General features: G+C 35.8%; 1 protein-coding gene across 3 annotated transcripts in view; it reads right to left on the bottom strand.

Moving 5' to 3' along the window:
- Positions 1-13,166, bottom strand: part of EXOC2 (exocyst complex component 2) — a 254,233-nt gene that overhangs the window by 164,358 nt on the left and 76,709 nt on the right. For all 3 annotated transcript variants that reach the window (XM_045841724.1, XM_045841722.1, XM_045841723.1), the window contains exons 5-6: positions 6,377-6,490; positions 4,575-4,699 (exon numbers count right to left, since the gene is read on the bottom strand). In XM_045841724.1, coding sequence (XP_045697680.1) covers positions 4,575-4,699; positions 6,377-6,490 — 239 coding nt within the window. The remainder of the gene's footprint in view (positions 1-4,574; positions 4,700-6,376; positions 6,491-13,166) is intronic.

The raw sequence follows: 13,166 nt of genomic DNA, 5'->3' as shown, positions 1-13,166 counted from the left end.
TACAGAGTGAGCACATTTTTTCATACAAAGAAAAGCTGACAACATCGAAGAGAGAGATCTCACAGGTTTATTATAAATAACCTAGATTTAAATCATGTAATTAATTAGGTATTAATAATATACCAGTATGCCCTGAAGAGAATATGCCCCACATCCCCATTTTTATCTTCACCAATGTAACAGAAAACTGGCATATATTAAGAAACACTTGCTTTCATAATATTCTAAGACTATAACTGAAAAAAACAAAAGTCTACTACAAACTACTAGATCAAAAAGAAAAATTAAAATTTCAAATTCTTAAAACACAAAAATAGAATTATAATGTATGCCCTGGTTGGGTAGCTCAGTTGGTTGAAGTGTTGATGCTGATTAATTCCCCACAGTCAGGACACATACAAGAATCACCTAATGAATGCATAAATAAGCAGAACAGCAAACTGATGTTTCTCTCTCTCCACCCCTCTCTAAAACCAATGCTTAAAAAAAGATTTAATGTAATTAAAAGAAGTAGAACACACAAATAAATTCAGTTGCTAATGAGAAGGGCCTAAAACACATATTTTAAATAATTTAAGAATTATAACAATGCTAAAACAACATGAAAATCTTAACAAGAGAATTTCAGGGGAACCCAAATGAAAATAAATGAAACATAGAAAGTAGAAATTTCAAATACATACACACACACACACACACACACACACATATACATGCGTGTGTATATGTGTATGTGTGTGTGTATCTCCAACTGCCAGTACCTACCCCACTTGCACCTACTGATCCACCATAGTGTCCCACAAGAGGAACAAACAGACACTAATGGCCTCCTGATGTGATAAAGTGGAAAACACATACTACCACATGTAGCCAAAAATGTTGAAACTGAATCTTATTAATGTCCAATTAGGTAAATCCAAACAATAGAATGTAAGGTAAGTTAAATGACACCATGAGAAAGTAATCAGTCAAATCCAGAGTATGGGATATAGTACAGGACAAATAGCCTTGTTTCTTCAATAAATCCTTAGCATGGAAAAAAAAAAAAGACAGGGTCACAAAGGTGGGGAAATTATTTTAGTTTAAAGGAGACTTAAGAAACTTAAAGAAGAAAACATGAAATATCTGGACCCTATTTTGACCTTGATTTTGCCAAACCAAGTATTAGAAAAAAATTAGTTGGAGGGTAACTGGGGAAATCTGAATATGAACTGGGAATTCAAGATATTAAAGAATTATTGAAACTTTTGTTAACTGTGATAATGGCACTGTGGTTACTTCAGTAAATGTTCTTATTGGGGCTGGGAGAGAGGCTCATACCAAAGTACACAAGAAAGAAACACCATGCTGCTTGAGATTTCTTAATTGACGTCACAAAAACACAAACCAACCAACCTCAAAAAACACTGATGAAGCAAGTACAGAAAAATATTAAAACTACTAAGCCTAGATGACAGGTACATGGGGATGACTGTACTATTAACTTTTAGCATGTTGGAAAGTTATTACAATAAAAAATAAAATAAATTACCTGAGCAATTTATTAGCTCTTTCACATTCCCAAGATATAATTCCTAATCTACATAACCCATTTCAAAGTATGTACATATATACATAGAAATTCATATGATTCTGTATAATATTAACACCAAAACCTGACCAATAATTAGTGTTTTGGTTTTTTTTAAATTTTATTTATTTATTTTTAGAGAGAGGGGGATGGAAGGAGACAAAGACAGAGAGAGACACTGTTGTGTGAGAGAGAAACAGGTGCCTCTGACACACCTCCAACAGAGGACCTGGCCCTCAACCCAAGCATGTGCCTTACCTGGGAATCAAACCAGCAACCTTTCAGTTCACAGGCCAGCACTAAATCCAGTGAGCCCCACCAGCCAGGGCATTATAATTAGCATTTTAAAAAACTGTAGATCAATTTCACTTAAGACTATAGTCAAAAAAATTTCTAAAGAGCTACTAATAAATCAAATGCTACAATAAATTAAAATAAATACCCAGAAAAGCAATCTAAAGAATAAAGGTTTCTAAAATACACAACTATATACATATTTTTCCAATTTTGTGGTAAGTACACATATAAGGAAAAAAACAGAAATACATCAAATTTTAATGCAAATATCTCTATAATGGAATTACAGTATTTCTTGCTATTATTCATCTGTTTAATATTTTTATAATATGCATTTCATTTACATCAAAAAATAGAAAAGCTAGATGTATGTGTCTGATGTTTTCAAATTTGCTATTAATAAATCATTTCCTATATGGGATAGTCAGTTGCTTATTAGTAGTTGGTCACCATTATCTTTGTTAAATTTTTTTTCTTTGTTCAACTTTTAAGTTACTGATACACTTCTAGGGCAAATGTCTAATAAATAAGACTACATAAATTTTTTTCAATTCTCACCCAAGGATATGTTTATTGATTTTAAAGAGAGAAGAATGTAGAGAGAGAAATTCGACATGACAGAAACTAACTGCCTCTAATATGTGCCCCAACCAGGGATCAAATATGTAACCTAGGTATGTTACCTGATGGGGGATCAGACCCACATCCTTTGGTTGTACAGGATGACACTCCAATCACCAGCCAAGGCAAAATTAAATAAGTTTAATGCACAAAATAAAACTTCTTAAAATCCACCAAGAGTGAAGCCCCTTATAGAAATAAAACTATAAACAAAGTGTACACACACACACACACACACATACACACACACACACAAACATGTACATTAAAGAAAAGGTAAAAAGAAAAGTCAAACATTTTTTTGCTAACCGAAATAGTTTTAATTAACATTATCTATGATAACAGCTAATCACATACCGCAAATTATCATTTGTATAGCTACTAAACATATTAAATAACTTGATAACACTACACTGTTCATATATGCTCAGGGTTTTACTGTTGACATAATAACACTGACAACTTAGAATTATCAATAAGCACAAAGAAAGAAAAGCGCTTGATCAAAACATATGGGGTATAGAGTATTTATCAGAGATTACATAATTTCTCTGTTCCATCCTAGGCATTCACATTTTACTCCTTTCAAAACCTAACTTCTATCTGGAGGGAAAGAGTTGTATCAGATGAATATTTAACTTGTCAGAAGTCATGTCTGACCCAGGAGGAAGAGGTTTTAAAAACAGTAAGAGGATGTCTGTACCTTAAGAATACAAATTAATTTAACAATTTAGTCTTTCTAAATAGAGTAAGGTGTGCCTTCCTATTATAGTCAGTACTTAGCTATATAGGTACTAGGTTATATGTGCCTTTGTTTTGTTTTGTTTGTTTTTACTGTATATGCTTTTCATCTTCTTTTTCTTGGATAAGTCCCTTTAACATTTCATAAAATAAGGGCTTGGTGATGATGAACTCCTTTAACTTGACCTTATCTGAGAAGCACTTTATCTGCCTTTCCATTCTAAATGAAAGCTTTGCTGGATAGAGCAATCTGGGATGTAGGTCCTTGCCTTTCATGACTTGGAATACTTCCTTCCAGCCCCTTCTTGCCTGTAAGGTCTCTTTTGAAAAATCAGCTAACAGTCTGATGGGAACTCCTTTGTAGGTAATTGTCTCCTTATCTCTTGCTGCTTCTAGGATTCTCTCCTTCATTTTAATCGTGGGTAATATAATTATGATGTGCTTTGGTATGTGCTTCCTTGGGTCCAACTTCTTTGGGGCTCTCTGAGCTTCCTGGATTTCCTGGAAGTCTATTTCCTTTGCCAGATTGAGGAAGTTCTCCTTCATTGTTTGTTCAAATAACTTTTCCACTTGTTGCTCTTCCTCTTTCCCTTCTAGTACCACTATAATTCAGATGCTGGAATGTTTAAAGATGTCCTGGAGGTTCCTAAGCCTCTCATTTTTTTGAATTCTTGTTTCTTCACAGGTGTCTTTGTTTTTTAAAAGAACTGGGCTTTTTTTAATATATGTTATACTTTACTAGGAAAACAATAATTTGATTTCTATTAAAGATAGTTTCAGGGGGGGAACCTATCTTACATCTTTTCCTGAAATGTCTAAAGCCATAATATTTCTGTTTAATACAATTTTCCTTGCATATACAGATGAAGACATGTATGGTGGACAGCTGTATGTTGTATATGGGACTGCTGAGGTGAGGGCTAAAAATAATTATTTACTTTTATTATCAGTTCTTTCCAAACCAAACACACAATGGGTCACAATTTATAGAATTAGTCACATGTGTAAGATATTGATGTCTGTAAAAGGATTTTTTAAATTCTAGAATTTTACCCATTGGGATTTAATTTCTCACTAGCCCTGGAGACTGAGCATCGTGGAGAGGCAAAGTAGTCTCCTATTTCGCACATGTACCAGGAGTCTACAAAAGCCTCAAGAGACAAATATTTAAAGTATCATGCTTCAAAGAGATTTCAGCCTGGTCTGCAACAAATATTTATGGAACATGTTAGATATCTACTTTTATAAATACAGACCAAATGTCACAGCCTGTAAACACTCTGCAAACACTGTTTCAGGTTTCTGTTGTGGAAGCCACAGCAGATGGCTTTGAGAGTCACCTTACCTGAGAGCGCATCCTGGGCTTCAAAGAAAGTACTAAGACCCCCTTTTACACACGCCAGGCTGCCTTCACTCTTTTTGTTAGCCTGTCTCTTCAGGTTGGTGACTGCCATTTTGAGCTGTTCAAAACTGAATGAAATAAAGAAACCAAAAGTTTGACACCTCTAACATTAAAAAAGAAAGAAGACAATGCATTACATATAAAATACTGAAGACTACATTAAGAAAGATAGACTAATATAATATATAACCAGATAAAAAATAAAAGCTTTCAAATTTTACCTAGAGCTAAAACTTTTATCATGAATGCCAAAATTACAACAGCTAGAAAAGAGATTAGTAGCTCTCAAATGGCCATTCTAACTATATCAGACCCTTATGAAGTAAATATACATATAGATAATTTTTTACCATATATATATCATATATCCATATGCCAGGTAAGGAGTTCTGACTATCATCTTCCTGGTGGAAAGACCTAGATCATGTAGCTGTGGATGCTACCTAAGGCAGGACCTTCTCTGTACATTCATTTCTGTATTCTGGACACAAATTGAGTATACGGTTATCCTTACAACATCAATAACCAATCCAGTCTTTAGCAGTGATTTTCAGAAAACCTGGAGGAGGTCTTTAATTCACTGTTTAAAAAGACCACAACAAGCCCTGGCTGGTGTAGCTCAGTGGATTGAGCGTGGGCTGCCAACCAAAGTGTAACAGGTTTGATTCCCAGTCAAGGTACATGCCTGGGTTGCAGGCCATGACCCGCAGCAACCCCACATTGATGTTTCTCTCTCTCTCTCTATCTCCCTCCCTTCCCTCTCTAAAAATAAATAAATAAAATCTTTAAAAAAAAAAAGACCACAACATTTTATGCCTACATCTCAAGCAGAGAAAAAAATAGGGAGTTCTCTGTATTTCAGAAGTTTTATTTCTGAGCTAAGAAAATCTGGCTATAAAATTTGAGTATATTGAGTTCCATGATAGCCCTAAACAGAAAAAAGATTTTGACTTACAGTAACTGAAAAAGCACATCCATAATGTAAAATTAAAATCATTTTTTATAATGAAAGATTTCAGACATCTGCTTTAAAAATTTATTAGGCCAAATTTATTCTATGTATATAACAAATTTCCTCATGTTTTCTACTAATGATTTGCCTCCTAATAGCTAAAAAATTTCTCCTAAGCTACATTTTAACAAATTGACTTTTCAAGAATATAGATTTTAAGCAATAAAACATTTAAACATTTTTACTAAATATAATTGTTTTAAAACAGTCTTGCAAAAAAAGTTAAAAACCCAATCTTGTAGAGAGAGTGGTAAAATGTAACTAGACAAAAATGAGCACTTTATTTTGGATACATGGCCCTATCTATGTTTTGGCCTAATTTTAAATCAAGTGTTTGCAAAATAACAAACCAAGTCATCTTCCTTTGCTCTATGATCTGGGAAGGATGTGTGTGCCCTACTTTACACCAGGACTTGAAAGTTTTCTTATGTGAGTAGGGAAAAGTCATATTCAGGCACATCAGTTTAGGTAGCCAGCTGAGATTCCATAAAGTTTCAATACGTTGTACAAATAATGAAACTTACAGAAACAACATGGTAACAGTAAATAAGGGTCCTCTAATTAATAATCCCCTTTTATAAATAAGGATATAGATAACCTACCATGTTCACAAACTCACCCAAAGTCAAAGGTCTCCAAATTGGTAGAGCTAGGCCTAAAACCCACATTACTATATAATCATATCAGCTGCATCCAAGTGAAACAATTCACAATCAAGTCCCACATCACTAACCTGGTGGTTGAGTGGTTCTCTATAAGATACCAGGCAGCTGAAAAGTTCTCACTTGTGAAATCGGCACTCATTCCAGGAAAGAGCATTTCCAAGTCCTTCTGGGGAAATTTACTTCTGAGGAAGAAAAACATTTTAAAATATACTTCAAGTCCTATTATTTACAAAGATGTAACAGATGTCCAGGGGTACCTAGTATAATAAACATGAATATAAACAGCTATAATTATCCATCTACATTATAAAGCCTATGTTTATGTGTGTATACAAAATATATTTCCTACACCTCAGCTAATTTCTTATGTATCAACTTTGATTATATATTATAGGAAATTAATTAAAACATTGAAATTATATCAATACTAGAATATAAGATTTAAAGAAACTTAGTTGATGCTTTCTAAAATCTATCCAAATATGAAATCAGTCCCTAATCAATTGGCAAAAATAAAAATGTAGGCAAAATGAAACTTAATAACATTAAATCATTTTGTTAAAAAATTTAATGGAGCCCTGGCTGGCGTAGCTCAGTGAATTGAGTGCGGGCTGTGAACCAAAGTGTCGCAGGTTCGATTCCCAGTCAGGGTACATGCCTGGGTTGCAGGCCATGACCCCCAGCAACCCCACATTGATGTTTCTCTCTCTCTCTATCTCCCTCCCGTCCCTCTCTAAAAATAAACAAATAAATAATTTTTTAAAAAATTTAATGGCCTAGATGAAAGCTGTTTTAAGGCATACTAATGCCTCATAATGCCTACCAGTAAGATTAGCTCTAACTATACAGTACTTATATTTCCATGTCCATGTCTGAAATAATTTTATATGATAATAGGTAATATATTACTGCAGCTCACTTTCTTGCCTACATTTTTAATGCCAACTTCTAGATCAATTCATTTATTTATTAGTTCAAATACTAATTAAATATCTAATATAAATCAGACTCTATGCTGGAAGTCAGACAGTTGGATATGAGAGAAAAAGTAACATGGGCAGACCTTTAGCTTATTGGCTAAAAGCCCTTAGTAAACCCCATCCCTTCATCTATGGAGAATAAAGTCCAAGTTCTATTGTCAAGTCTCTCCATGATCTCAACCTGCTTATCTCTCAAGACTCATTTCTACCACTCTCATCCTCAAACCAAAAGCTTCAGCAACTTCAAAGGGATTATATTTTCTTGCATCCACTGTTTGTTGTTACATTATTCTATTATTCTATGATCTTGCTATGCCTTCTGAATGAAGTATGTTCCTCACATCATACACTGGGTAAGCTCAACTCACAGGACACAAATAGGACAAAACATTATTTTATAGCCTAGTGTCTCTTAATTTTTTTAAAGTATCCATTGCAAATTTATTATGCACTAGGAAGCTTAACTTAAAAACCAACGGCATAGTAAAAATATATGTCATTTCTGTTCATAGCAGAACAGGTTTCAAAATATATTTTCTTTTAAATGTATTTAGTCAGTAAATAGTCCTTTATAAAAGTTGTTTTACAAAGGAAGTTGCCAACACCGTCATTACATTTATGAATACAAGATTTATATATCAGTCCATCAAAACAATATTTTAAACTCCTTACAAATATCTACATATACTTCAAACCTATAAATTTTTCAAAGGAGTGCTCTATAAAGTTTTCTTCATCCATAAAACATCTCAAAAATTTAGAAAGATACTTAATGTAAAACTGAGCTTCCCAAACCACCATATTTTATAAAGGAATTTGATGTGCATATTCACACGATTTTCAAAAGTCAGGTAAACAGATGAAAACAAAGATCTATGGAAAGCAACTACATACTACACACAGCAGTTAAGACAAAAGTATGATGAATGAGAAAAATTGAGAAGTAGGACGTAGGAGATGTGGGAAGGAACAAATAAGAATGCATTACATGAGCCCAGTATCTCTTTAAAGTGGGGGAAATTATTCCCATCCTGGAAGAAAATGTGGGCAAATCTGATGACTCCTATTCACTCTTATCTGAGAGGGTCTTGATGCCACATTATTACAAATACAGCTTCAATTCAGGAATTAGGCAACCTAGTCCATGATCAACACTCCACTATCACCAAAAGTACTACTGTTTGAGTGCCTGACTTGCAGGTCTCCTTAGGCACAATTTTACAATGGTCCGGAACCTACTCTCTCCAGTGAGATGCTCATTTGGTACCAGAAACCTGCCCCTCCCAAAGGCAGACACCTCTACTGTCAATGTGCTGTGTTCTAGTGCTTTTGGGTGCCAGGGCCTCTGCCTCAAAACTGCAAGAAACATTTGTACCTGGGGGCCTCATGGAAGCACCACTCACCAGGCCTGAGTGAAGAGCACACATTCTCCATAACTCCCCTTCACAGCCTAGCAAAGCTCTCAAGAAATCTTACAGCCCTGATCAGCGTGGCTCAGTTAGTTGAGTGTCATCCCACAAAGTTAAAGGTCACAGCTTTGATTCTGTTAAGGGCACATGCCTGGGATGTAAGCTGGTCCAAGGCGGGGCATGTGCAAGAGGCAACCAATCAATGTTTCTCTGTCTCTCTCTCCCTCCCTTCTCTTCTCTCAAAAAATAAATAAATAAAATCTTTTTTAATAATCTTACAAATCTTTCCCTTCTCTACTGGCCCTTCTACTTTATCCCTTCATACTCCTCCAAAGTCCAAGGAATGCAGGCATCAAAACTGGTTCTCCATGATTTCCTTTGTAAATCCCGTACTTTAATCTAGAATCCAACATTTATTGTTAGTACCTCAGTCAAGAGAGAAAAGGTCCACAAACTATGAAGTTTTCTTTTTTAATTGGAAGTGAGGGGGAAGGCCTGCTTAACTCTGCAGTAACAAACTAGACAATGAAACGAGACTTTAAGGAAATCATGGACATCAAGCTGGCCTTCACTTCAGTTTCAGTAACTCAGAGACTAAGCCATCCTTACATCTTTCTTCACTGGCTTAAAAAATTAAAAGGCTACAATGTAAATCTCTTTAGGGTGTATGTGTGTGTGTTGCACAGCTTGGTAATTTCACTATACAGTCTCTGAAAGGGAGCTAAAGAACTTTGCATTTTTAGAAGTTTATTTTGGTTTGGATCCTTCATATTGGTTTGATACTTAGTAATAAAGTCCTGTCACCTTTGGAAGTTTCTCTGATCTTATTTATCTGTACATCATTCTTCCAAGTTAGAACTTTTAAGGATTGAAAGGCTGAGTTCTAGCTAAATAACTAAAAACCCTTCCTTCTGACATGCATTGGCTATGTTCCACAGTTCTACTTTAACCAGTAAGCAGTATCTGTCTAGAGTGCTGTTTCAAAAATCAGGGAAAGAATGGTCTGACAAATGAGTGTGTCTGTCATCTGTGTGAGGCAGAGGTACACGGTAGCATGCCTATGACTTTGTCAGCCTTACTCCTATACAATACTTAAACTGAAGTTCTCTGTAATACTAACAATTCAGTTGCTATGGAAGTTAAATAACTTCCACAGAATCAAAAAGTACTACAGAATCATCTGATATCAACTAAATCCCTACTAAGTCTTCAGAAATTATTCAACTATGTGAAATCTTCTTCTAACAAGGAACAGCTCCAACTAAAAAATTAAAGACACCGGTGACAAAGAAGCAATTAAAAAACCTGTGAGAAGTCAATCTGAGTTTATCTTTCATTCAAGACCTATAGTTTTATTTTTGTTGGGTGGTTCCCTACCCATATTAAAGCAGCAGTGTAAAAAGGGGTCACTAGAGTTAAGAATGACAATATAAAAAATATCTATGATATAATGATAGCATATAAAGCAAAAATATGTAACACGAAAACACAAAACTCAAAAATACAATACTTGCATGCTATGGTGGAATGGCTAACACTACACTGCCCCAGAGGTCTGAGAGTTATGGCATGCTTAACACACTTAAAAACAATGAAAACTGCATTTGTCTTACTCCATCTAGCAAAATGAGATGAAGGTCCACCCATGTTGTTCAAATGACAGGATTTCCTCCTTTCTCATAGCTGAATAACATTCCATGTGTATGTACACAGCATTTGCTTTATCCCCTTATCCATCCATGGACACTTGTTTCCACATCATGGCTACCATATATAACACTACAATGAACATGAGCATTATGTTCAATGAAGCATATACCTTTCTGAGTTAGTGTTTTCATTTTCTTCAGATAAATACTCAGAAGAGGAATTACTGGGTCATATGGCAGCTCTATTTTTATTTTTTGAGGAACCTCCATATTGTTTTCCATAATGGCTGTACCCATTCACATTCCCACCAACAGTGTACAAGAATACCCTTTTCTCCACACCTTCGCCAACACTTGTTCTGTCTTATGTTTTTGCCAATAGGAATTTGAACAGATGTGGTTGACTTGCATTTTCCTAATGATTAGTTATTTTAGGCATCTCTTCGAGTACCTGCTGGCCATTTCTACATTTTCTTTGCAAAAATGTTTCTTAAGCACCTCTGCCTATTTTTCAAGTGAAATATTTTTGCTTGGGGGTGGAGGGATTTGCTCTTGAGTTGTATGTTTTCATTACAAATTTTGGGTATTAACCCTTTATCAGGTTTGCAAATATATCTGGACTATTAAAAAATAGTCCAGAGTAGAAAACTCACAAAACCAGAGTAGAAAAGTGTTTGCCGTACCAACTTTCAGCTCTAAGATGAATAGGGTCCTCCAGAATATAATGTAAAACATGATGACTACAGTTGATAACACTGTAATATATAATTGATATTTTCTAAGGGAACTTGAAAGTTCTCACAAAAAATAAATATCTAAGGTAACAAATGTGTTAAAAATTGATGGTTGGAATCCTTTCACAATGTACATACATCTATCAAATCACCAAGATGTCCACTTCAGGTATCACACAAATTTGTCAACTATGCCTCAATAAAGATCAAAAATATTTTTAAAAAACTGGAACTTCAGGTCAAGATGGAAGCATAGGTGGACATGTTCTGCCTCCTCACACAACCATAAAAAGAATTACATGGACTTCCAGCCAAGATGGAGGTGTATGTAGACATACTGTGCCTCCTCGCACAACCAAAAAGAGGACAACAAATTGAAAAACAAAAAATAACCTGAACTGACAGAAAATCGAACTGTATGGAAGGCCCACAACCAAGGAGTTAAAGAAGAAACATTCATCCAAACCTATAGGAGGGGCAGAGAAGGACAGCCAGGGCAGAGAGGACTTGTAGCAAGGTGGCAGCTAGAGGACCTGGGTGGGCAAGGCAGCGGCTGGCAGACTGCCCAGTCCCACATTTGCATTCGGATAAACCAGGAGAAGCAACTGGGGATCTAGACAGATCATACAACCCAGGATTCCAGAGTAAGTAAATAAAGCCTCAAAACCTCTCACTGAAAAAATCCGTGGGTGCTGTGGAGGAGGAAGAAACTCTCAGCCTCACAGGATAGTTCAGTTGGAGAGACCCACAGGGTCCTAGAATGTACACAAACCCACCCACCTGGGAATCAGCACTAGAAGGGCCCAATTTGCTTGTGGGTAGCAGAGGAAGTGACTGAAACTCAGCCAAGAGCCGAGCAGGCAGCACTGTTCCTTTTTGGACTCCTCCCCAACAGATAGCACCAGAGTGCATCCACATGGGTTGTCCCACCCTAGCAAACACCAAGGCTCCACCTCTTACTACTGAAAAGGTGCACTGAGACAAAAAATATATGGCCCAAAAGAAAGAACAGATCAAAGATCCAGAAAAAATACAACTAAGAGATGAAGAGATAGCCAGCCTATCAGATGTGCAGTTCAAAACACTGATAATCAGGATGTTCACAGAAATAGTTCACTGTGGTCACAAAATAGAGGAAAGAGTAAAGGCTATGAAAGTGAAATAAAAGAAAATGCACAGGGAATCAACAGTGAGAGGAAGGAAACTGGGACTCAAATCAACAGTTTGGACCAGAGGGAAGAAATAAGCATTCAATCAGAACAGAATGAAGCAACAAGAATTCAAAAAAACGAGGACAGACTTGGGAACCTCCAGGACAACTTTAAACATTCCAACATCCAAATCCTAGGGGTGCCAGACAGAGAAGAGGAAGAGAAAGAAACTGAAAATTTATCTGAAAAAATAATGAAGGAGAACTTCCCCAATCTGCTGAAGGAAACAGACTTCCAGGAAGTCCAGGAAGCTCAAAGAGTCCCAAAGAAATTGAACCCAAGGCACACCAAGGTATATCATAATTACATTACCCAAGATGAAACAGAAGGAGAAAATCTTAAAAGCCGCCAGAGGAAAGGAGACAGTTACCCACAAAGGAGTTCCCATAAGACTATCAACTGATTTCTCAAAAGAAACCTTGCAGGCAAGAAGGGGCTGAAAAGAAGTATTCCAAGTCATGAAAGGCAAGAACTTACATCCAAGATGACTCTATCCAGCAAAGCTATCATTTAAAATGGAAGGGCAGATAAAGTGCTTCCCAGATAAGGTCAAGTTAAAGGAGTTCATCATCACCATCATCATCATTTTATTATATAAAATGTTAATGGGACTTGTCTAAGAAAAAAAGATCAAAAATAGGAACAATAAAATGACAACATACAACTATCAACAACTGAACCTAAAAAAACAAAAACAAACTAAGCAAACAACTAGAACAGGAACAGAATCACTGAAATGGAGATCATATGGAAGGCTATCGGGGGGGAGAGGGAGGGGAAGGAAGGGGAAATAAGAAGCATAAATAGTAGGTACAAAATAGATAGGTGGAGGTTAAGAATAGTATAGGAAATGTAGAAGTAAGAACTTACATGTA

Source organism: Phyllostomus hastatus, unplaced genomic scaffold (genome assembly GCF_019186645.2).
Source record: "Phyllostomus hastatus isolate PE091 unplaced genomic scaffold, TTU_PhHast_1.1 phas_contig_37, whole genome shotgun sequence".
Classification (NCBI taxonomy): domain Eukaryota; kingdom Metazoa; phylum Chordata; class Mammalia; order Chiroptera; family Phyllostomidae; genus Phyllostomus; species Phyllostomus hastatus.
This window is presented reverse-complemented; position numbering and strand designations above follow the sequence as displayed.